This window comes from Odocoileus virginianus, chromosome 21 (assembly GCF_023699985.2).
Source record: "Odocoileus virginianus isolate 20LAN1187 ecotype Illinois chromosome 21, Ovbor_1.2, whole genome shotgun sequence".
Taxonomy (NCBI): domain Eukaryota; kingdom Metazoa; phylum Chordata; class Mammalia; order Artiodactyla; family Cervidae; genus Odocoileus; species Odocoileus virginianus.
In genome coordinates this window covers 41,228,176-41,254,297 of record NC_069694.1, presented here as the reverse complement: position 1 = coordinate 41,254,297, position 26,122 = coordinate 41,228,176, and the positions used below count along the sequence as shown (strand labels likewise).

Here is a 26,122-nt window from a genome sequence, read left to right as displayed (position 1 = left end):
GGATTTGATGAGGGAAGAACTTCTCTTCAAAGACCTCTGCTTAAATGTAGAAATAAGGCAGATAACATCAAAACAGTCATATGTCAGTCTATTTTATGCAATGTGAAATTCCTTCTTAACTTCCCAGATCACAGTTACATCCAATTGCAAAATTAGGACTAAGGTAAACTGTGCGCCATGAGACTTGACATAAACCTGTGGTATTTTTTGGGTACCGTGGCATTCCTAGGGATAGCCAAATATGTTAACTCATTTTCGAGTTCAAGGAACAGGGGTATTAGAAATTGCGTGGCTTGCCTAAGTCCCACAGCTAGTGAGCGACAGAGGATTTTAAATTTGCCCGTGCATTTTAGTTCAGGTTTCCCGAACGTCAGGAGCCTCCTCTGCGTGACTTTACAAAACAGAAGGTGGTAGTCCACGAACATCAGGCCAACGTGCTTTTTCTTTGGGTTGGGCCCTATGTTGCACGCTGTACACGAATTTTCTCAGCTCTCACAACAACCCTACGAATAGGTACTTTAGTATTTACACTTGTTTACTGCGCAGACTATTCTTGAGACCAACCTGTAGAGCAGGCAAAAGGTGCGAGTTACCGGCTCCGGGGAGACTCCTGCAACTCGGACGAGGGTCTGGGGAAACTGGGGGAAACTGAAGCGATGGGGTGTCTTGCTTTTCTGTTCTTTGGAGAGTCTCTGGCTGTAGTCTCACACTACTGTTTGTCCCTGAGCTCCCCAAGGCTGTGCGCCACTTTGCGCCCAGAGATTTGTGTGTCCCAATTACCGTGCATGGCTCTCGCCTTCCGTTCAGACGCCGGAGCAGTTGGAATAAGCTCCGAGGAGGACGCAGAGCACAGAGCGATCCGAGCCCGGGGCGGCGCACAGGTGCAGCGGCTCCCGCACTGGCGACCGCAGGCTTCCGCCAAACCGCGCGGTCTCCGCGCTGTCAGCGAGCCGGCGGAGCTGGGGATCAGCCGCGGAGCCCGCAACTCAGCTGACCTGGGGGCGTGGCCGCCAATCGGGGGCGTGGGCGGGAGCCGGGGGCGGGCCCCGGGGCGGGGTCAGCTAGAGCTCTGGCTGTGCGTGGCTTCCGCTGTCCCCCGCATCCCTCGGGTTCTTGCTCTGTGCGTGTATCGGGTACCCGCCAACACCATGCTCCTCCGCCTGCTCCTGCTGCTTGCGCCGTGCGGGGCGGGCTTCGCTACCGAGGTGGTCAGCATCAGCTTGCGGGGAAACTGGAAGATCCACAGCGGGAACGGTTCGCTGCAGCTGCCCGCGGCGGTTCCCGGTTGTGTGCACAGCGCCTTGTTCCACCAGAGGATCATCAAGGTACTGTGTGCGGCCGCTCCGCCAGGAACCTGCGCCCAGGTCCCTCGCGCGGTGAGAGGGGCCCAGGAACAGCCTGGCCGCCCCCGAGCCCGGCGGTGTTCTCCTGGGTTTGGCACTTCCGCTTTGCTTCTTGTGGTCTGCAAGGGGTTGGGCGTGGGGGGAGGGTGGTGAGGCAATGTGTCTACTCTTGGCGAAAAGCACCGCTGGGGTCCGGGCTAGATGGAGACTGAGCCCCTCCCCCTCACTGGGGCCGCAGTAACTCAGGAAAGCGGAGCTTCGGGCAGTTATTCTGGCAATGTCATTGCCATGGTTCTCCGCTGAAGCGCGCGTTAGAAAGGACATGTCACTGACGGAGCCTGAGGCGGGGGTTGAGTGTTCCAACTACCCGAACACTGCAGGGGACGATAGTGTTTTGCCAAGTGTTAACTATATTCAGTGATGCCTTAGTTTTTCATTTTGGCTTTTAGGGTCAGATGTGGAATTGATACAGCAGCACATAGGCTGAGAATGAGACCCGCACGTGTAAGGTTGGGATTGTCCGTGTTAGTGTAAAGGCTAAATAATTGTTAAGGCTGGTTGGTGGGATATGAAGAAAGATGCTGTTTCCTTGCAGTGCATGTGATGTGGTGTGTGTGTCCCAATAGATGCTTCAGTTTCTAGACTTCTTATGGAGGACGTTTTCCTGTTTGGCTGCCTGTGGGTAGAGGTTTGCAAACAGACTGCCACTTCCCACTGTTTTTTCCTTCCATCCGCTGCACATCTTTAATGGCTTTGCTTGGGACAAGATGTACTTGATAAGTGGTTGGCACGCATTGTCCTGATCCTCCTAAACACTCCAGGGTGAGTGTCACACAGTATAGGAGGCTACAAAGTCAGGCCAGGCTGGTATAGAATTCCGTTTCTGCCACTCTAAAGAGTAAGTCTTCTTCTCTGCATTTTATGGATGATATGAATTATGGAGCCCAGAGAAGTTAGAGAATGTACCCAAGATCACACAGCAACTTAGAGTGACATAAATGGAATTCTAAATCAGCCTGGCCTGACTTCATAGCCTTCTGTATTGTGTGACACTTCTCCTGGTGGTTTGAAAAATCAAGTGTTTTTTAAAGCACTGGAGTTGACTGTCAGGAATATAATTCAAAGTTTACTTAAATGACTGGACAATTGACTGTTATGCAGATTTCTGATCTGGTATCATTAGCTCTTTTTCAAGAATGTGTATCAGAAAAGAAACAAATGTAAATGACACTGACCATGGTCCTCTTTATTTTTTTAAGTAAGTCATTCTCAAACTTAAGTATTTAAACTATGTTTAGTTAACAAACAGCTTATGACATGGACCTTGGTACCCTAAGGCTTCACTAACCCATACTTTGAGGATGCTTGTGTTTATATTGCAGTGTCTCTCCTGCCTCATTTTCCTGATTAAATTAAGGCAATGGGAAATCACTAGTGGCTGTAGTAAATCAGAATACCGTTCTGTGTTACAGGGCTGCATACCAAGAAATGTTTTGTTACTTGTTAAAGTGAATGATGTGCTCATAGACTGAGATAACTGACTTTTCCTCATGGGAACAATTTACAATGTCTGTTAGATCTGTTAATAAATTCTTAGGAAAACTTTAAGTTTCAATAAGGTAGATGTGGGCTTCCCTGATGGTTCAGTGGTAAAGAATCCATTCACAGTGCAGGAGACATTGGGTTGGAAAGATTCCTCTGGAGAAGGAAATGGCTACCCACTGCAGTTTTCTTGCCTGGAGGATCCCATGGACAGAGGAGCCTGGTGAGCTGCAATCCTCCAGGTGGCAAAGGAGTGAGACACAACGAAGTGACTAAACAACAACAAGGTACATGTAGGTCTTAAATGATAGTGAGATGAGAGATGGGGAGCTTTTGGCGATTGGGGAACTCTAGGACTATTGATAATAACCTACATCAGGTATCATGTTGAGTAATATGATGTTGTTATTCCACCTGCTTTATTATAACATCCATTTTTGGTGTTGACCTCAGGAAATATTCTATAGCTTAGAGCAGACCCTGGTCTAAATATGGTGGTTACATGAGAACTTGAAATATATCTCCTTGAAGTCATTCACCTAATTATCTCATAAATATTTATTTGGTACCTCCAAGCATTATTCTAGGTGCTTGGAATTGATAGCTTATGGTGAACCACTGATTCATGATCTCCGAAGAAGATTTAGCTTCGGACCAGGGACCAGGCTTGATCACTCAAGAGCTTTTGTGTAGCAGAGTTTTATTGATGTGAAAAAGGGACAGAAAAAGCTTCTGACATAGACATCAGAAGGGGACCGAGAGTGCCCTCTGCTAGTCTTAGAAAGGGAGTTATATACTTTTTTCACTTGGTCATTACAGGAAATCAAAAGAATGTCTCAAGGTTGTAGACCCACTCCTACAATATACATTCTAAGATAACAGGATTAGAACTAATAGAAAGATCTTACCAGACCCACTCCCACAATATACATTTTTAAGATGACAGGATTAGTCAGCAGGTTCTCAAGGAGAAAGAGTCCTCAAGCAGGATGCATGGTTGTCATGTAATCATTGGTACAGAGTTTAAGAGAAAACATATCCTTGAACAAGATGAATTGTTTTGTTGTTCAATCATCAGTTCTGGGCTTAAAGAAAAAAAAATGTTTGTCGTTTTCTCCTCCTTGAGAACTCCAGACCCCTATCTTCTCCTAGAGAGCCCTAGACCACTCACTCCCACAATACATATCTTAAATTAACAAGATGAAACTAACAACAGAAAGGTTTTACCAGACCCACTCCCACAACAGAAGTCTTGAGATAACAAGGTTAGTCAGAAAACCTTCTTGTTAAGGAGAAATATGTCCTCTAGCAAGATACATTGTTATACTGACTAAAACAAAGCAATGTAGAAAATAAATTTGTCTTTTTCTCCTTGAGAGCCCCAGACCCCTTTTTTCTTCCCTAGCACTCTGGACCCCTTTCTCCTCCTTGGGGACCCTGGACTTCTTATCAACCTACCCAGGAGTTGACTCTCAGAATCAAGTGGTGAAGAAAACAGTTTTTGTCCCAATAGACATTCTAGTGGGGGAGATAAATAATAAACAGATATTAATAGATAATATAGTGACAGCTGGTACACTGAAAAAAAAAAAATAAAGCAGGTTAAAGGAAGAGAAAATGAAGGCTGGTTAGAAAAGATTCTGTTTTTTAAAAAGTGGTTAAAAATAGCCATTTTGATAAAGATCTTCTGAGGAGATCAGTTTTAAACCAAAGTGCACTTCCAGCAAAAAAGGAAGAAAAGATGGCAGTGAGGAGAGGAGAGGCCCTGAGGCAGGAACTTGGTGAGCTCCAGAAATAGCCAACCAGCTAGTGTGGCTGCAACCCTGTGACTTCAGGGCAGGTGGATAAGTTCAAAGCAGGCCTCTAGAGTAGATCATGCAGGACTCCTATGCCATTGAGAAAAACTTTGGATTTTATTCTGTAATGATGGGGAAATATTTTAGCTAAATTTTAGTTAGCATACATTCTTATTTTCTTAGACAAATTTTTAGAAGTATAATTGCTGATTCAAAAGAATATGCATTTTTTTCTTTTACTGTATACATCTAAGTTGTTCTCCATAAAACTTGTACCAGTTTTACACTCCTGTTGTGACTTTATTAGAGTGCTTATTTTAAGTGCTAGATTTGAATATTATTTTAAAAAACAAAAATAGAAATAATTTGCTTTCTAGTGATGTTAACAATTTTTATATGTTTACGTTATTTGTGAGTCAGGATTACTTATTCCTATTTTTAATCTATTTTTCTATTGACTGTCTTCTAAAATATAGATTTGTTAGATTTCTTTTTATATATTTTCAAATTTTTCCATATATTAATGATATAGTTTATTATATAGATGTTTTAAAGTTTTATGTGTTGAAATCTTACAAACTTTTTTCTTCTATGATTGTTTCTGTCTTGGTATTATGCTTTGTAAGTAATCTTCTCTCTCCTAATTAAATAAATATTTAACTGTATTTTCTCCTTTTAGTATTTTTATGTTTCCTCTTTGTGTTTTTGTATTTAAAATTTTGATCCATTTGAGTTTTTTCAAATAATTAAGCAATTTTTTATATCCCATGATTTGAACAATTTCTCTTTTGTCCACTAATAAAATGTTACTTTTATCATGCACAAAGATCTCATATATTGATACAATTTTCTTATTCTCTCTTTTAAAATTCTTTTAAAAAGAATAGTAAATGTTCAATACTTATTGTACAAGAATGGTGCAGAGAAATATAAACTATGAAGTCAATCCCTGAGATGGTTTTGTAAGCTACTTCATTTAAAATATATGATGAACATCTCTTTGTATCTATAAATGTCTATAAATATAGATCTTCAAAAAATTTTAATAACTGCATAGACTCCATTATGAAGATTTTCCTACTCAAATCTACTCTTAAAAATAGAAGAAAATATATTGATTGTGAAGAGTTGTACACGACTCAGCAACTGAGCACAAGCACGTATTGAAAATACATTGTAAATACACAAACACTACCAAAAATGGTAGGTACCAGATACAGTGATTGGTGCCAGATGTATAAAAGTGTAGGTAAATCGGGAATGAGGCCCTGTAGTTCAGTTGAAAAAATGCAGACTTTGGTGTTGGGCTAAGTTTATTTCATCCCTGGATGTACTTCTGCTTTGTCATGGGACCTCGGGGAAGACACTTCACCCTTTGGAGCTTTAGTTTCTTCCACTATAAAATGGTATTTACTGCACATCTTTGTTATGAGGATAAGAGTAAATGAGTGACTGTCTTGGAGGCTAATATAAAGTAAATGATCAACAAGTGATACTTTGACTGTCTTTAGGATTCAAGGCTTTGTTTTAACAACTCAGTTACTTTCATGGATCCTTACTCATCAGAGGTAATGGTGAGCTGCTGTTTGCTTTAAACAAGACTCACGATTTTAATATGAGCAGAGGAGATCGGACCACTCTGGAACCAAATTAAGTTGGTAGCTTAGCATATGCAATATTTATTATAAATGTAATGTGAGCCTCCACAACTTTTATTTTAGAGAGCAGTTTTAAAAACTGCCCTTAGAGCAGTTTTTTAATAGGTTTTATTTATTTATTTATTTTGGGGGAGCAATTTTAGGTTCTCTGCAAAATTGACTGGAAAATACCGACAGTTCCCATATGTCCCCTACACAGGCGCAGCTGCCCTACTACCAACACCTCCTGTCAGAGTGGCACATTTGTTTCCGCCAGTGAGCCTTAAAGTGACACATTGTTATTCCTGGAAGTCCATAGTTTATATTACCATTCAATCTATGGATTTTGACAAATATATAGTGATATGTACCCACCGTCATAGTATCACTCAGAATAGTTTCACTGCCCTAAAGATCCTCTGTTCTCTACCTGTTCATCCTTCTCTCCTCCTTTATTTCCGGTATCCACTGATGCTTTTAGTGTCTCCATATCTTTCCTTTTCCAGAATATCATATAATTGTCATCATATAATCTGTAGCCAGAGGGCCTGATGAACTATGGACGGAGGTTCATGACATTGTACCGGAGACAGGAATCAAGACCATCCCCAAGAAAAAGAAATGCAAAAAAGCAAAATGGCTGTCTGAGGAGGCCTTGCAAATAGCTGTGAAAAGAAGGGAAGTGGAAAGAAGGGAAGCGAAAAGCAAAGGAGAAAAGGAAAGATATTCCCATTTGACTGAAGAGTTCCAAAGAATAGCAAGGAGAGATAAGAAAGCCTTCCTCAGCGATCAATGCAAAGAAATAGAGGAAAACAATAGAATGGGAAAGACTAGAGATCTCTTCAAGAAAATTAGAGCTACCAAGGAAACATTTCATGCAAAGATGGGCACAATAAAGGACAGAAATGGTAGGGACCTAACAGAAGCAGAAGATATTAAGAAGAGGTGGCAAGAATACACAGAAGAACTGTACAAAAAAGATCTTCCTGACCCAGATAATCACGATGGTGTGATCACTCACCTAGAGCCAGACATCTTGGAATATGAAGTCAAGTGGGCCTTAGAAAGCATTACTATGAACAAAGCTAGTGGAGGTGATAGAATTCCAGTTGAGCTATTTCAAATCCTGAAAGATGATGCTGTGAAAGTGCTGCATTCAGTATGTCAGCAAATTTGGAAAACTCAGCAGTGGCCACAGGACTGGAAAAGGTCAGTTTTCATTTCAATCCCAAACAAAGGCAATGCCAAAGAATGCTCAAACTACCGCACAATTGCACTCATCTCACTCGCTAGTAAAGTAATGGTTAAAATCCTCCAAGCCAGTCTTCAGCAATATGTGAACCGTGAACTTCCAGATGTTCAAGCTGCTTTTAGAAAAGGCAGAGGAACCAGAGATCAAATTGCCAACATCCGCTGGATCATCGAGAAAGCAAGAGAGTTCCAGAACAACATCTATTTCTGCTTTATTGACTATGCCAAAGTCTTTGACTGTGTGGATCACAGTAAAGTTTGGAAAATTCTTAAAGAGATGGGACTACCAGATCACCTGACCTGCCTCTTGAGAAATCTGTATGCAGGTCAGGAAGCAACAGTTAGAACTGGACATGGAATAACAGACTGGTTCCAAATAGGTAAAGGAGTACGTCAAGGCTGTATATTGTCACCCTGCTTATTTAACTTATATGCAGAGTACATCATGAGAAATGCTGGTCTGGAGGAAGCACAAGCTGGAATCAAGATTGCCGGGAGAAATATCAATAACCTCAGATATGCAGATAATACCACCCTTAAGGCAGAGAGTGAAGAAGAACTAAAGAGCCTCTTGATGAAAGTGAAAGACAAGAGTGAAAAAGTTGGCTTAAAGCTCAACATTCAGAAAACTAAGATCATGGCATCTGGTCCCATCACTTCATGGCAAATAGATGGGGAAACAGTGGAAACAGTGGCTGACTTTATTTTTTTGGGCTCCAAAATCACTGCAGACAGTGATTTGCAGCCATAAAATTAAAAGACGCTTACTCCTTGGAAGGAAAGTTATGATCAACCTAGATAGCATATTAAAAAGCAGAGACATTACTTTGCCAACAAAGGTCCGTCTAGTCAAGGCTATGGTTTTTCCAGTGGTCATGTATGGATGTGAGAGTTGGACTGTGAAGAAAGCTGAGCGCTGAAGAATTGATGCTTTTGAACTGTGGTGTTGGAGAAGACTCTTGAGAGTCCCTTGGACTGCAAGATGATCCAACCAGTCCATCCTAAAGGAGATCAGTCCTGGGTGTTCATTGGAAGGACTGATGTTGAAGCTGAAACTCCGATACTTTGGCCACCTGATGTGAGGAGCTGACTCATTGGAAAAGAGCCTGATGCTGGGAAAGATTGAGGGCAGGAGGAGAAGGGGACGACAGAGGATGAGATGGTTGGATGGCATCACCAACTCAATGGACATGGGTTTGGGTGAACTCCAGGAGTTGGTGATGGACAGGGAGGCCTGGCTGTGCTGCGGTTCATGGGCTTGCAAAGAGTTGGACACAACTGAGTGACTGAACTGAACTGAACTGAACTGGGTCTGTAGCCTTTCCAGATTTGCTTCTTTCAAGAAATAGGAAATATTTAACATCTAAATTCTCCTTGTCTAGAAAAAATTTGTCTGAGACGATTACCTGCTGGAGCTCAACATGCCACTTCCTTCAAGGATCTGGGAGATAGGAAGCAGTCTTGTGCCCCATCAGCCATCCCTGAGGATGTTAGCAGGTTGAACCTTAGCAGGTTGAAGTGTTGCAACTACGTTGGCCTTCACACCTTCCTTCTGATATTTTTAACTGTATTGGATTAAGTCCACAGTGTAGAGTTATAAATAGGGCAGGATGGAGACACATGGGCAGGCTTATAATTAGGTGCCTCTTCAAACCTGTGTCCTTAACTATTTACTTCACATTAGTTCGGTGGAGTGTGCTGGGCGCCGTGTGTGGGCAAAGAGAAGAAAAGGAAGCAAGTGGGCTGGGTCTGGTGCACTGCATTTAGCAGAACAAAAAGCTCACAGGTTAACCAGACCTTAAAAGTCAGTTTGGTGATTATTGGTTGTTGTTAAATCTGGTCAACTGCTGATCGCCCCTGTGATACCAAAATGTTTCTTCCAATCAGGAGCAGTTTCTGGTTGACACGTTTTCTTTCCATTTTGATACACACCCAGTGATGTTATAGTGCCTCTTACATTTTGTGTCCTGGGCAGGTGCCCAACTGGCTGTTGTCAATGGTCAGCCCTTACCTCTGTGGAACGTAGATAAAGCTGGCTTTTCCCTCTCAACTTGGAGTTTCAGTTCCTAAGGAAATCGCCCTTGGCCCTGGCCCAGTCAGAGGCGAGAGGCCCTCTTAGCCTGCACGATGTCCCTCCGTGTAGCTGTGGTGGTGTTCACAGACAGATGAACTGACAAGCTTCTTGTACCATTCTGCCTCCTGCCTGGGAGCCCTCATCAGGAAGCTAAAGGGTAGAAAATGAGAAGGGGAAGAAAGATGTAAGTATTATGGACAGGAGGAATTGGGGCTGGACCCTCAGAGAGAATAGCATTTGTGAACACCCAGCAGGCCAGTCATCGAAGGCAGAGGCTGATGAAGGGCCAGATGTTATTAATGCTGTTTTAGGCATCATGGGTCATTAGGTCTCTGTCATGTCTACTCAGCTCTGATATTATAGTGTGAAAACTGCTGTATATAATTTACAAAGGAATGGACCTGTCTGTGCTCCTGTAAAACTTGACTGATGCATGTCTGTTTTTAGTTCACTGGCCGCCCAAAAACAGATAGTGAGCTGCATTAGGCCTGTGGGTTGTAGTTTGCAGACCTGGTCTAGGCTAGTACAGGAAACATGAAGTCTGTAAGTTTGACAGTGTCTGTGCTGCCTGCATGTTCTCTGGAGAGATACTTTCTGTGCTCACTTAGTAAACTAAGGGTTTCCCTGATGGCTCAGATGGGAAAGAATCCGTCTGCAGTGCTGGAGACTCCAATTTGAGTCCTGGGTTGGGAAGTTCCCCTGGAGAAGGGATAGGTTACCCACTCCAGTATTCTTGGGCTTCCCTGCTGGCTCAGCTGGTAAAGAATCCTCCTGCAATGCGGGACACCTGGGTTCAACCCCTGCGTTGGGATGATCCCCTGGAGGAGGGCATGGCAGCCCACTTCAGTATTCTTGCCTGGGGAATCCCCATGGACAGAGGAGCCTGATAGGCTACAGTACATGGGGTCACAAAGAGTTGGATACTACTGACCAGCTGAGCACAGCATAGCATAGTGAATCTGAGGGCTCCCCAGGTGGTGCTAATGGTGAAGAACCCACCTGCCAATTCAGGAGACGTAAGAGGTAAGAGACATGGGTTCAATCCCTGGGTTGGGAAGATCCCCTGGAGGAGGGCATGGCAGCCCACTCCAGTGTTCTTGCCTGGAGAATCTCATGGACAGAGGAGCCTGGTGGGCTACAGTCCGTAGGGTTGCAAAGAGTCAGACATGACTGAAGCGACTTAGCATGCACGCACACACAGTAAAGCTGAGTGAAAAATAGCTCTGTAAATGCAGAGTAAATCCAAGGAGTGGGGAGTTTGGCTGATCTTTGGGCGACAGAGAAGAAGCATTCCCCGGGGGAAGCCGGCTGGGACAGTGGCAGCAAGATGCAGAGTGAGAACCAGAGGGCAGAGAGTGCCTGATGGCGTCCCGCCATTGAAAGTGCTGCCGGTCATTCTCTGCTGTGACCTTGCAGGTTCTGTGTTTGGTTTTAACAGGGGAACGCAATCTTCATCTCCACATATGTGGAGAACCCAGTCTTCATTTCCACGTCTCCACATATTTCTTTGATAATGAAACTTTGTGTGTGCTGGTTGCTTAGTCATGTCTGACTCTTGGCAACCCCACGGACTATAGCCCACCAGACTCCTCCTCCATGGGATTCTCCAGGTAAGAGTACTGGGGTGTGTTGCCTTGCTCTACTTCAGGGGATCTTCCTGACCCAGGGATTGAACTCAGGTCTCTGGCACTGCAGGGAGATTCTTTGCCATCTGAGCCAACAGGGAACTCCTCATGAAACTGTAATATAGTTGTATCTCAGCATGCTTTCATTTTGGGTACTTTGTTAGACTTTTACATTTAAAAATATTTTTAGTATTTTTAGGATATTAATGCCCTGGCAACTTTGTTTGAAAGGTAATGCTATCTTAAACAGACGGAGCTTTAGCCTTGAGGATGGGATGGGCTAGCATATGAAATGCTTGCATTCCTAGGCCAATCGTTCATTGATTTTTAGGTAATAAATAACTATCATTACTAGTTTATTTCATTAATTATTTTTGCATATTTAATCACCTACTGTATTTTTTATCAACAGGATCCTTACTACAGATTTAATAACCTTGACTACAGATGGATCGCCTTGGATAACTGGACCTATACCAAGAAATTTAAACTCCGCTTTGATATGAGGTACATATGTGTGTATATCTATATTTATATCTATGTCTGTTTATTCATAATAATAATAATTATTATTTGAACTTCTTTTTCTGTTTGCAGTAATCTTTTGTTTGTTTAGGTTACATTGTCATACTAAAGCCTGAACTATAAAAGTGAAAATATGATTTATATTTTGATTTGTATATGAGGATTGTGCTGCTGATCATCAGTCACAGAATTATTTTTTATTCAGTCATTTTTTCCCAGTGGTTATAATGGCATCACCTAGATTAGTTCTATTATCTTCCTTTTCTTTTCCCTGCTCTCCCAGTAATCCATAAAGTATATATATTTACAATGTTGTCAAATAGGCTTAGAGATACATCATTTGTTTGATATAGTGTTAACCAGCCACAGAAACTATGGTGTTGGCCTTATATTATATCATGAGGACATGAGGAAAGGCATGGTATAGTTTTCAGTAATGTCCTATGTAGCAGAATGTAACCCAATTATGTGTGTGTGTGCTGAGTTGCTTAGTCTTGCCCAACTCTTTGCACCCCCATGGACTGTATCCTGCCAGTCTCCTCTGACCATGGAATTTTCCAGGCAAGAATACTAGAATGAGTTGCTATTTCCTACTCCAGGGGATCTTCCCGACCTAAGGACTGAACCTGTGTCTCCTGCATTGGCAGGCAGATTCTTTACCACTGGGCCACCTTGGAAGCTTCAACCTAATTATATTAATATCTAACCACCATTATTGCTAAATTAAAAAAAAAACCCTCTGTCCTTTTAATATGACCTTTTTTGGGGGGCGGGCGGTAATTAATCACTAGCTTCTTAAAGAAGAAATAAAGCCAGAAAATAGTGCTCAATATCATGGAGTTACAGTGTTCCAGACTCTTATTTCCAGCTGATACTTAAAATATCTCCAATAGGGAGTCCTCTTTCATCTTGAACTCAACATTTAGTTAACCAATTGACTGTCCGACTTAAAGCGTGCATTAGATTCCAACCACCTCACTGTTTCTCTTGAGATAATATCATCTTCCCAATCTCCCATGCCCAGGGAGTTTTTGGCTTATCATATCTTTTCTTCATCTTCCTGTATTTGGCCTGTTTCTGAGTTCTGTTAATTTTTGCCTGTCATTTCTCTTGATTCAGCCCCTGCCTCCTCATTTCTAAGTTTTCACCTTTGCCTAGGCCTTTATACCTGGCCTTTATACCTTTGCCTAGGCCTTAATGCCTGGCATTAGGCCTGTGCTACCTACTAAGATTTCTTGCTTTATCTTTTTATTCTCTAGTCTTCTGTATGTAGAAACATTAGATTCATCTCTTCCAAATGCTTATCTATTTTATTTTTCTGCTGCTCTGGGTCTCTGTTGCTGTGCTCAGGCTTTGGTTATTGCTGTGGAAGTTACTGTCTAGTTGTGATGCGCAGGCTTCTCTTGTTGCGGATCACAGGCCCTGGGCTTCAGCAGTTGTGGTACATGGGCTTAGTTGCCCCGAGGCATGTGGGATCTTCCTGGACCAGAGATTGAACCAGTTAGGCGAATTCTTAACCACTTGACCTCCAGGAAAGCCCTCAAATGTTTATTTTACCATGACATTTTTGCTTAAGAATGAGAGTGTCTTCCTTTTGATTGGCAGATCAAGTTTAACCTTCTCCGCTTGTCTGTGAAAATGCTGCTTACTGTTGCAAATCCTGTACCACTTCCTGCATCACCATCCTCCTATTCTTCTCCCAGCCCTAGGCAACTGCTAATTTATTTTTTATCGCTATGCAGTTTTCTCTTCTGGAAGTCTCAAAGAAATGGAATTGTACAATATATACCTCCTTTTTATGACTGGCTTCTTTCACTTAGCATAATGATGTTTTCAAGTTTGTCTGTGTTGTCGTGGCCACCAGTACTTCTTTTTATTGCTGAGTACTATTTTATTGTATGGATATGCCACATTTAATTATTTTGTTCTTTAAACTCTTGTTTCCTTCTTGAAGTCTTTCTTTATAACATAAACTGATATCACTTGTCTATTCATCAAGACTATATCCCAAAGTAGAAGAGATTGGAAGCTTTCTCTTTGTTTCCTGTGTTTTAGGCTTGAATGCCAAACAGATTTCAGATTCCTTAAATTCAGAGACTGTTTTAGTTCTCTGTAAGGCTTAGCAGAGTACTGGGCACATAATATTTACTCATAGATACTTGCTAGTTGGTTAATGTGTTCTCTTAGCATCAGTAAATATAACAGTTTGTGAAAATGTTTTGTGTCTGTTATCAGTATTGAACTTGATTCATATAAGAACTTTGTGAAGTTCTAGGGAAAAAGTCAATGCATGGAAATTAGAAGTTATCCTCATGATTTGATAATGATTGAAATATTATCAAGAAAGTTAAACTGTATCATACAACATAAAAATGTATTAAAGCAGTATTTCTGAAAATTTTATTGAAAATTGCCTTCCAAGAATGTATATTTTCTCTGAAATATTTATTCCTTTCATTCTTAATAAAAAAAAGACTAGTTATCTAAGTTAATGTTTTATTCATCTTGTTTTATTTATTTATTTTTTATTCATCTCATTTTAAAAATCGTCTCTTTTTTTAGCAAATGGAGTAAAGTAAATTTGGTTTTTGAGGGTATCGATACAGTTGCAGTAGTCCTGCTCAACAGCGTTCCTATTGGCAAAACAGACAACATGTTCAGAAGATACGTAAGTACATAAGGACATCAGGTTAAAAAGAACCACTGTTTGTATTTGTGTTCATTGTTATCACGAGCAGCAAGAACAAGTCCTTTGATGCAATGGGTAAGTTACTTTATCTCTCAGTTGCCATATTTGTTGAATGATGAAGACACTCAAGCCCTATAGAATTATTGTGAGGATTTAATGAGTTAATTGTATGAAATGATTGGTTTAGTTTTTGGCACATAGAAAATGTTTGAAAATGCTGTTCCCTTCTCTGTTGTTTGGAATCCAGAGTTTCAAGGGAAGTGACAACTGACAAGCCATTTTTAAAAGGAAGTGTTCCTTCCTTTCTGGAAGTGTTACCTTAAGAGATTCTATCCTGATTTCCCTTCCCTGTCAAGGGTAGACTTTTCAAAACAAAAATAACTTATGACTTAGAAATACATGCTCTGCATACCGGAGGGTCAGGTTATTATGAAGTATCTAGGAAATACTTGGCAATGCAAAGCCATAAGTAAATAGCAAGAGCAGACTTTCCAGGACTGAACATAGCCTCTGTTTGCTCTGTTGGCCCTGGACCCTCATCTCTCAGTAAAAATAGCAGGAGAAAACCTAGAAATCTACGTTTGGGTAGGAGAATGTGATCAGTTATAACTAAAAGTTGGCAACTAAGTTATACAAGCTGAATTTAGAAAAGGCAGAGGAACCAGCGATCAAATTGCTGACATCCGCTGGATCGTAGAAAAAGCAAGAGAGTTCCAGAAAAACATCTACTTCTGCTTTATTGACTATACCAAAGCCTTTGATTGTGTGGATCACAACAAAGTGTGGAAAATTCTTCAAGAGATGGGAATACCAGACCACCTGACCTGCCTCCTGAAAAATCTGTATGCAGGCCAAGAAGCAACAGTTAGAACTGGACATGAAACAACAGACTGGTTCCAAATTGGGAAAGGAGTATGTCAAGGCTGTATATTGTCATCCTGCTGATTTAGCTTATATGCAGAGTACATCATGTGACATGCCAGGCTGGATGAAGCACAAGGTGGAATCAAGATTGCCGGGAGAAATATCAATAACCTCAGGTATGCAGATGACACCACCCTTATGGCAGAAAGTAGAGAGGAACTAAAGAGCCTCTTGATGAAAGAGAAACAGGAGAGTGAAAAAGTTGTCTTAAAACTCAACATTCAGGAAACTAAGATCATGGCATCTGGTTCCATCACTTCATGTCAAATAGATGGGGAAACAGTGGAAACAGTGGATGATTTTATTTTCTTGGGCTCGAAAATCACTGCAGATGGTGACTGTATCCATGAAATCAAAAGACGCTTACTCCATGGAAGAAAAGCTGTGACCAACGTAGACAGCATATTAAAAAGCAGAGACATTACTTTGCTAACAAAAGTCCATCTAGTCAAGGCTATGGTTTTTCCAGTGGTCATGTATGGATGTGAGAGTTGGACTATAAAGAAAGCTGAGTGCCAAAGAATTGATGCTTTTGAACTGTGGTGTTGGAGAAGACTCTTGAGAGTCCCTTGGACTGCAAGGAGATCCAACCAGTCCATCCTAAAGGAGGTCAGTCCTGGGTGTTCATTGGAAGGACTGATGCTGAAGCTGAAACTCCAATACTTTGCGAAGAACTGATGCGAACAACTGACTCAGTTGAAAAGACTCTGATGCTGGGAAAGATTGAAGGCGGGAGGAGAAGGGGACGACAGAGGATGAGATGGTTGGATGGCATCACCGACTTGATGGACATGAGTTTGGGTAAGCTCCGGGAGTTGGAGATAGACAGGGAAGACTGGTGTGCTGCAGTCCATGGGGTCACAAAGAGTCTGACACGACTGAGCAACTGAATTGAACTGAAGTTATACTATCTTGGAGAAATTCTTTCTTCAGCAAAAAGGCTAGACCTAAAAATTTCAGTTATTTTATGCATCTTTCATACATTTTGCCTATGTCTTAAATTTTGTACATGAGGATGCTTTCATAAATGTTCTTTCTGTTTAATTTAGAGCTTTGATATTACACATGTGGTCAAAGCAGTGAACGTCATTGAGGTGCGTTTCCAGTCACCAGTGATATATGCGGACCAGAGGAGTAAACTTCACACTGCCTACTGGGTGCCCCCCAGCTGCCCTCCGCCTGTGCAGGATGGCGAATGTCATGTCAACTTTATTCGCAAGGTAAGGGTCTCACAGTGGAGGGTCGTTAGCCTTAAGGATGGGATGATGGTATATGAAATGCTTGTTTGAAGACTGCAGTTGTATTTCAGAAGGTGGGCATCTCTCTCCTGCCCCTTTGTGGGATTTATAGTAAAAATTAGAAGTAAGAACCAAAAGTTATATGAATTTTTGAGGAGAACTTTTCTTTCTAGGTTCCCTTCTTGAGGAGTACCCAAGAACTTAGATAACATTGGAAAAAGAAGAAAAATAGGTGACTGATAATGCACCTTTACAATTTTTATTTTGGCTATGCCACGAGGCTTGCAGGATCTTTGTGTCCTGACCAGGGATCAAACCCATGCCCCCTACCGGAATCCTAACTACGGGACTGCCAGGGCATTCCCTCTTTACAATTTTTTTTAAAAGCACTTACGTTTATCCAGCTTTACATCAGACTGTAGGGTTCATATTTATGAGCAATACTGGTTACTAGCCTTCTGCAACTGTTAATGCATTTGCTGATGTGTGATGTTTTAATGCCAGGTTCTCATAACATCTAACAAAAGAGAAGAAAGCCACAGGGGATTAATTCTCTTTGGGTCTGTTTTCAGTCTTGATGACTAATACAGGGATTAATTAGTATATTATGTCACACTTCATTTTTAATTGTATTTTTATTTAAAAAAAGTTTAATTGTGATAAAATACACATAACACAAAATTTACCATCTTAATTCTTTTAATTGTATATTCAGTGATATTGAATATATTCACATTGTGTGAAATCAGTCTCCAGAACTGTTTCATCTTGCAAAACAAACTCTGTACTCATTAAAAAAATAACTCCCGACTTTCCCTCAACTCTCAGCCCCTGGCAACCACCATCTTTCAGATTCTAGGAGTTTTAATCCTCTAGATACCTCATACCAGTAGAATCATACAATATTTGTCTATTTGTGACTGACTTAGTTCACTTCAACAATCTTTTATAACCTAGTTTTGGACATGCTCTTATTGCTGCTCTATTCTGTGAGTTAAAAGTGATTCATTGGGTCATATCATACTCAGATACTAATATAATGTCTTCAAGGTTCATCTGTGTTGTAGCACGTGCCAGAATTTCCTTCCTTTTTTAAGGCTGACTAGTATTCCATTGTACATGCATACCATGGGTGCCTGAAGCTCATTGTGCCCAGCACTGCACTTGGGATCTAAACCCTGCTCCCGGGGCTCTCTGTCTCACTGAACGGAGTACCATTTGCAGCAGTTGCTCAAGCCAGGAACCTCAGAGTTGTTTTTGATACCTCCCTGTCTGTTTTTTAAAAGTCCTGTTGATGATGTGGATGTTGCCTTTTTAGTAGCTCCTGAATCTGCTCACGCTTCCTCTCTACTCCCACACTTGGGTTCCATCTGTTACTATTTCTTGCATCAGGTATTGCTTTGGTTGCACAACTGGTACCCAGTGACCTTGTTTGCCTCACTCCAATTAATTTGCCCAGGGAACAGCCAGAGTGTTCCTTTCAGATGAAAATCATCTCGGCACCCCGCCCCCCACCCCCCTTTAAACTCTTCAACAGTTTCTCGCTTTTAGGCTAAAGTCTAAAGTTCTTAGCTCTAAGTTTGGCCCATGTGCCCACTGTTCTAGTCTTCTGCTCATCTCTTTCCACTGTTTTCATTTCCTGGAATGCACCGTGTTCTCTAGCATCTTGAGGACTTCATACATGCTATTCCTTCTGAAAGGATGCCTTCATTCCCTCTCCCCTAAACACACTGGACAAGTGGTACTCACTTAAAAGTGAGACTTTCAAGTCTCCTTTTAAAAGTCACTATTATTCAGGGGGACTTGCCTTGACACCATTATATGTTCCCTGGCTATTTCCTTTATGATTATTTGTTCAATTTGTTTCCTTTATTTTCCTTTGTGAATATTTGTTCAATGCCTGAATCTCTTGCTATATACTGTGAGTGCAGTAAGCAAAAGGACTGTTTCTATTTGGTATGTTAATATACTCCCAGGCCGAAACATAGAGAGCACTGCACAAATATTTTTGAATAAGTGAAAACTTTTATTTGAAGAGATTATATAAATTAGAGTGATTTGTAACCCTTGCTGGGGAAAATAATCTGCCTTTTAAGATGTTGAATATTTTTGCCCTCCTCCTTCTCTCTATTCCTAATAAAATAATTACATATCTGAACTTAAAAACCCTGCAATAACTATCCTCAAGATGGTCTTCATTCTGAACATGAGATCCTTAAGTCCTGATTTTATATGGATGTGGATGCTGTGAAGTGGTTTTAGTAGTTTGTTTTTCTCTGTAATGGAGACTGAATTATCTCTGTTACAGATAAGTACAGAACTTAGGAAATAATATCAAATGCTTAAATGAGAACACTGTGGCCAGATCCTTAGGCTCTGTTCTGCAAGTTCTCCCTTCAGGAAGATCTCATTACTTCCTCTGGTGTTTGTTCTCTTTTAAAAGCTTAACTCAGCCTCACACATTTTAATTGACTGTGTTTTAGAAATTTTTTTTTCTTTTACGAAGTGGAAGTTAGAAAAATTCTGCTCTGGTTACCTCTGTCAGTGCCTAAAGTCTTTTTTTTTTTTTTTCTTTTCTTTTTTTAATGAAGTGATGAGACTGGATGCCATGATTTTAGTTTTTGAATGTTGAGGGCTTTTTTTTTCTTTTCTTGCTATTTTGTTTTTTTATACTTTCAAAAATTTATTTATTTTTAATTGAAGGGTAATTGCAATAGATGTGTAAATTCTGAACTTATTGTTTCTGGGATGTAAGTTCAGAACCTAGGACTTCTGAATTCATCCTGGAGGAAATAGGGGTTTGCAAGTCTAGCCAGTCTCTTAATCCTGTTTAAACGTATTTTTATCTTTCAGTATGTTTCCTCATTTTTTGTAGTTATTACCTTTAACTATAGTAGTAGGTTCAGAGACATTTTGAAGAAATTTAAAGAGTATCTATTGTGTTGCTTCAGTGTAATATGCTTTTGAAGGATAAATGTACATAATTAGATTTTATAGTCTTGGAACTTTTCTACCAAATTTAACTATGTTGCCTAGGTTGATAGATTAGTTATTGTATTAAGTTATCTATTGCTGTGTAACAATTATTCCAAAACTTACCAGCTTAAAACAAGGTTTGTTATCACAGTTTCTGTCAGCCAAGAATGCAGGTGTGTCTTAGCTGGGTACTTCTGGCTCAAGGCCACTCTTGAGGTTACTGACAAACTCTGGACCAGGGCTGCAGTCACTTTAAGCCTGGGTGAGGCCTGCCTAAGCTCCACCATGTGCTTATTGGTGGCCTGAGATGGGCCTCCAGGCTCACTCATGTGGCCCTCTTCCAGAATTGCCTCGCAGCATGGCAGCCAACTTCCCTCTTGGCCAAGAGAGAGCTGACCTAAGACAGAAGGTACAGTCTTCTATAACCTAATTTTGGACATGCTCTCATCGCTGCTGTATTCTGTTGGTTAGAAGTGATTCATTAGGTCATGTCATACTCAAGGGAAGGGGGTTACACTAGGGTGTGAATACCAGGAGTGTGCATTGTGGGTTATTTTAGATGGGACATACACGCACACTACCATGGACTGAATTCTGTGTACCGCCCCCCCCCCCAAATTTATGTATTGAAGTCCTGACCCTCAATAAGATCAAAATGTCTCCCGGTTTGGGGGTGAGAACTTTAAAGAGGTGATTAAGTTAAATGAGACCATTAGGATTAGTCCTAATCCAGTATCATTGATGTCCATATCGGAAGAGGAAATTTCGACAACAGCAAGGGTATATGTGTGTGTGCACAGAAGAGGCTGTTAAGGGCACTGTGAGAAGGCGGCCGTCTGTCAGCCCAGGAAGCCAAACCTGCCAGGACCTTGATCTTGTACTTCCTAGCCTCTAGAACTGTGCAAAACTTAATTCTGTTGTTTAAGTCACCCAGTTTGGGGTATTTTGTTATGGCAGCCCTGGCAAACCAATATACACATACGTACTATTTTAAAAGAAAAGGTTTTTTGTAATGTTTAAGTCTCATGGTAATTAGAGTCTATCTTCTTTTTTCCCCTTGAAATTACAGATGCAGTGTTCCTTTGGTTGGGACTGGGGACCTTCTTTTCCTACCCAGGGCATCTGGAAAGATGTTAGAATTGAAGCCTATAATATTTGTCATCTGAACTACTTCACGTTTACCCCCGTCTATGGTAAGCTAAGAGCTGTGATTTTTTTTGTTTTCCTTTCTGAGCCTCCTCTGTATTATAAATATTGGCTTTATAATTTGAATATACAAATACACAGTTGACTTTTGAACAATATGGGTTTGAACTGTGCAGGTCCACTCATGTGGATTTGTTTTAATGAATACTACAGTCCTGCATGATCTAAGGTCTGTTGAATCCATGACTCAGAACTGCAGATACAGGAGGGCTGACTTTGAGCATCAGTGGATTTTTCTCCCTCCAGCGGGTCCTGGAACCAATCTGTTGTGGTTAATGAGGGACGAGTGTACTTTTCAGAGACTTACTTTAAAATTTTTATGGCACATTAAGTTTAGAAAAGTGAAAAATATGTACAAACTGATCTGTCATGAAAATTTATTTTCCATGGAAAAACCCAAACAAACTTTTTGGCCAACCCAATATATAAGGCAGGTAAGTAGGTGGGTAGCTACCTTTTAATATGTCCTGAAAAATAAAAAAAAATTAGAGGAAGAAAGAAAGGAGGAGAGAAGGAGGTGAGGAGGGAAGGAAAGAAGGAAGGAAGGGACTCTGTTTTCCCTAGCTATGTATTCTCTCTTAAAAGAGTGGGTCTGTGGGCTTGCACTCCTTTTTGCTGCCCCTGTAGTCACTTTCAGAACTCCATGGTGCCGAGTTCTTGGTTTGCTTAAATCACTGGGCTGACTTTCTGTCACTGCACATTTTCTCCTCTGAAGGCCATGACATACCAGCCTTGTTAAGAGTTGAAAGTAAACTGGAAGGCAAACAAGACATTAAAGAAACTCTGGTAAGGTAAAGAATACTGCTTTTTCTTTTGAAAGGAGCATTGAAAAAAACCTCAGAAATCTCACAGATGTCAACAAATTGGTTGAGTGCTGGTCAGATATTTGTTGAGCTCTTTGCTCAGCACTCTTTGTGTGTCTGTTTGGCTTAGAAAAGAAATATAATGTGTTTACTGACATTGCAAGTTGGTTGTGGTGTGGAGGGGAGAGATAAACCAAATTAGATTGTGTTGCAGTCTTCGGGATGGCAACCCCAGTAGTTTGGAAAATCAGAGATCAGAAGATTTGAGAAGTTAGAAAAGTCAGGGTGAAGGTGGAGGCAAATGGGATTTTATTTTATTTTATTTTTTTTAATTTTTTTATTTTTTGTCATAAATTTTTTATTATTTAATTCTGTAAAATATAAAGCTTTTAGGAAGAGGCCTGACAGTCATAGGTGGTTCACTTACTAAAAATAAAGCCGGATCGAAATAGTTTTAGAACTGCTGCTGAGAACCTGACCTGTTAGCACATTAAATCAAGAAGCATGTTCTAAGTTGTTCTTACTGGGCTGAGTCTTAGTTGCAGGGCATGCCCTGGCCCTAAGACACTCTGGGGTCATCCCTGTTGCTCAGTTTACTGCACATTAACAGAACATTTTTGCTTTTGAATTGTGCCCCTGTTGTTAATCATTGTCATAATAATTGACCATTTTTAGTGAGTACTTCAGGGATTGTATTTCTCAGAAAGTTACATGTTCACTTTTTATTCTTAAATCAATTGACTTTATTACAGATTCCTGACTGTATGGATGTGATACAGTGAAGGTTTAGAAGAAAGATGCTTGTCTGACCTTTACCTAAATAATGGGACTTATAACTTAGAAAACGAGAATCTTAGCCTTCCTAATGCAAATGAATATTAAATAGATTACATGGTATGTTCAGACATTTCTCAGATTTATGTGTGTATCAACAGGCCTAATCAAAAATTGAAACATAACAGCAGCTACTCTCTAAATTAAGCCTAGTCCTGCTTAGTTCAGTTTTAGTAAATAGACATAGGACTAGGCTGCTGCTGCTGCTAAGTCGCCTCAGTCCGGTCTGACTCTGTGCGACCCCATAGACGGCAGCCCACCAAGGCTCCCCCGTCCCTGGGATTCTCCAGGCAAGAACACTGGAGTGGGTTGCCATTTCCTTCTCCAGGCAAATGGGATTTTAAGCAATAGCTCACGATGCTCAGTCCAGTTCACTGCAGGCCTAGCTAGACGTTGTTTATATGCAAGGTTGTGATGCGTCTGTACGAGAATTCTGGTGTCTTTGGGGCCCGTTGACCCTAGATGGCTCTGCTGCTACTGCTGCTGAGTCACTTCAGTCGTGTCTGACTCTGCGACCCCGTCCCTGGGATTCTCCAGGCAAGAACACTGGAGTGGGTTGCCATTTCCTTCTCCAATGCATAAAAGTGAAAAGTGAAAGTGAAGTCGCTCAGCCATGTCCGACTCTTAGCGACCCCATGGACTACAGCCCACCAGGCTCCTCCGTCCATGGGATTTTCCAGGCAAGAGTACTGGAGTGGGGTGCCACTGCCTTCTCTGTAGATTGCTCTACATGGAGCCAAATCTGTGTTTTCTGAAGGCAGAAGATGAAAGCACATCAGAGATGGTTGATAATTGAGGAGGCTATTAGGTGCTGCTGGCATTTTTAAATGTTAAAAAAGCATTAGAGGCCCTGATGTAAATTGCACATATAAATGTGGCTATTTAGAGCTTTCTAGTTTAGTGTTTCTCAAACTGTTCTTCAGAGACTTCAGCAACCCAAACTGAGCCTTGCTGTAAGATCAAATACATAATGGTTCACTCTCCCCGACCTCCATCCATAATTTTTCTCAGGTATATATAATAAAACCGTCTGTAAGAGGGGGCCTGATTTTCCCAAAAGTTATTTATTCAATAGTTTTAGTCAGCGTTTGGGTGGTTAGAAAAAGTGCTCTGAGTTCCAGTATTCTGATAACTGAAAAAATTTCAATAGCACTGCCCTAGTTTAATTTAAAAGCTTGAATATGAACCTAAATATTTCTTTCTGATTGTGAGTCATTAAGGTTCAGTTTATTAGCCATTGGTGACTAGGGTGAATTTTATTTGAATTAAATCAATTTAAGTGATGCTTAAAATTTTACTTAGACTCACTGTTATTAATTATCCACATCAAGTACATTTTTGATGTCTTATGACTACAATATATTTTGTACTTAACAGAGAGAAAAGTATATTTCCTGTTCAGAAGATGTGCCCTATGCATATTAAGCAGTAATTCTTATATTTTTGATAAATTTAATAGATTTCAATTTGGTTGCTTGATGTAATAGAGAAAATTGAAGCATAAACTTACGAAGCATTAGGAGAGAAACTTCCTTTAGGAGTTTTTTCAGAATTTTTTTTTCAGTTTGTATTTGGAAAATAGCAGTCATCACTGAGATCAATAGAAATTTAAAAGTTGAAAAATAGTAGAGAATAAACTAATATATTTTGGATACTTTTTGCATTTATTTTGTATACACTTTGAAGCAGGATTGTGAGAGTTACCAAACATTTTTAAACAGGAGTAATTCAGTATCTAAAGTAGATACACATCATTTTTATTTAAAATCAAATACTTGTAATCCATGGCTAATTCATTTCAATGTATGACAAAAACTACTGTAATGATGTAAAGTAATTAGCCTCCAACTAATAAAAATAAATGGAAAAAATAAAAAATAAAAAAAAATAAAATATTTCCTAGATTCTTATCACATATCAACATTTATATTTCAAACAGGATGTTGTCCTTTAAAGGATTTATATTAAAATAAAAATCATTTAAAAAAAAAAAATAAAATAAAATAAAATACTGTATTCATTTTAAAAATTGAAGTGTGAAATGAGGCTAATCAAAGCTAATGCAAGCAGTGGCCAATCTCTGTATACTAATACTACAGATAGTTTGTATTTAATTCTTATAAATTTATATATTGAGCTTATATTGTCTCTATAATAAGGGAAGAAAGCAAATAAACTAATCTAATATCTAGTAATTTCAGTCAATTTATTATGAAAGGCTAAACTACTTTGACTTTGTGGCACTTTCTGCTTTCTGCCTGTTGTGGTTAGATGAAAATAACTTTTTGCTTTTCCAAATATTCAATTTATTTCGTTATTTAAAATTAGTGTGCTTACCCCTAAAGATCAAATGACCAACCATAGTTCTGCAATTTAATTGTACAAAGTACACAGAAAAAAGCTATTAGACTTTTAAAAATTAACTTGAAATTTTTGTTAATTAATTTTCTTTATGTATATATATATATATATACACACACACACACATACATATATATATTTGTCTCTTTCTACATTCTTAATTTTTTATCATAGTGCACTTTTCAATATCCTTTGGTCATTTGTTTGATTTCCCTTGGTTTCCTAAATGATTTTCAAGTATTCTTAATGTTTAAGGTAATAAAAACAAGTTTGTATTTGGAAAAAACACTGAGGTCAAAGGGAAACAAGAGTTGCTCTCATTGTCTCTTAGGCTCTCATTTATCTAGGTTTTAAGAGATACTGATGTATTGATATGATTTTCTTTAAAACTTCATTAGAAAATATTTATTTGAATGCATATATGTGCGTGTGAGAGATACAGAGACATATATTCATATATTGATCATCTCATATTTGTAACCTGATGTAAATTGTTCATATTAGGTCCTAAAATTTTTTTGGGAGGGATGGTTTGTTTACTTTTATGAACTTTCCGTAAGGTTACATAGACATTTTAAGTCCAAATATATAATGTTCTCATGAAACACTTCATTGTTTAATCTTTTGTTACCACAGTTAGAAAAATAGTACAGAGATGTTTTTTTCCACATGTAAATCTTCCTCTTGAGCTGAGGTGAGCTGTGAGTCTTTAACTTGTGCTCGGGCACGCACTTCCGTTCCTCAGAGACACCGTCTCCCTGAGCCTATCCAGATTTACCTGTTGCCTCAGCCTAAGGCACCCCATCTCTTCATTCTTGAAGAGAATGCCTTTGCATTGGAGGAGTGGGCCCAGCTCCTAGCTAGACTCTAGCCTGCCTGACAGAGGCCTGCATTGAAGGTCACTGCTGCCCTTTGCTTACAGCTTGCTACAGAGCATATAATATTACAAAGTAGCAAAGATTTGCCCATCTTGCTCTGTTGTTGAGTGGATAAGTTGTGTCCCACTCTTTTCCACTCCATGGGCTATAGCCTGCCAAGCTCCCCTGTCCATGGGACTTCTCAGGCAATAATACTGGCGTGTGTTGCCATTTCCTTTTCCAGTGGATCTTCCTGACCCAGGGATCAAACCCACATCTCCTGCATTGGCAGGTGAATTCTTTACCACTGAGCAACCTGAGAAACCCATCAGTCTTGCTTAGTGCCTTGTTTAACGCATACATCTTCGAATGCAAGCATGCATTTTCTTGCGTTAATTTTGAATCACTTTTCATTACCCATAAAATGACAGTATTCAGCCT

The 26,122-nt window shown here is 40.1% G+C and overlaps 1 protein-coding gene across 1 annotated transcript in view; it reads left to right on the top strand.

Moving 5' to 3' along the window:
- Positions 1-1,051: 1,051 nt before the first annotated feature.
- MANBA (mannosidase beta) overlaps positions 1,052-26,122 on the top strand; it is a 125,436-nt gene continuing 100,365 nt past the window's right edge. Inside the window, exons 1-5 of the mRNA XM_020901948.2 lie at positions 1,052-1,325; positions 11,681-11,775; positions 14,356-14,461; positions 16,456-16,626; positions 20,690-20,813. Coding sequence (XP_020757607.2) covers positions 1,149-1,325; positions 11,681-11,775; positions 14,356-14,461; positions 16,456-16,626; positions 20,690-20,813 — 673 coding nt within the window. The 5' untranslated portion in view covers positions 1,052-1,148. The remainder of the gene's footprint in view (positions 1,326-11,680; positions 11,776-14,355; positions 14,462-16,455; positions 16,627-20,689; positions 20,814-26,122) is intronic.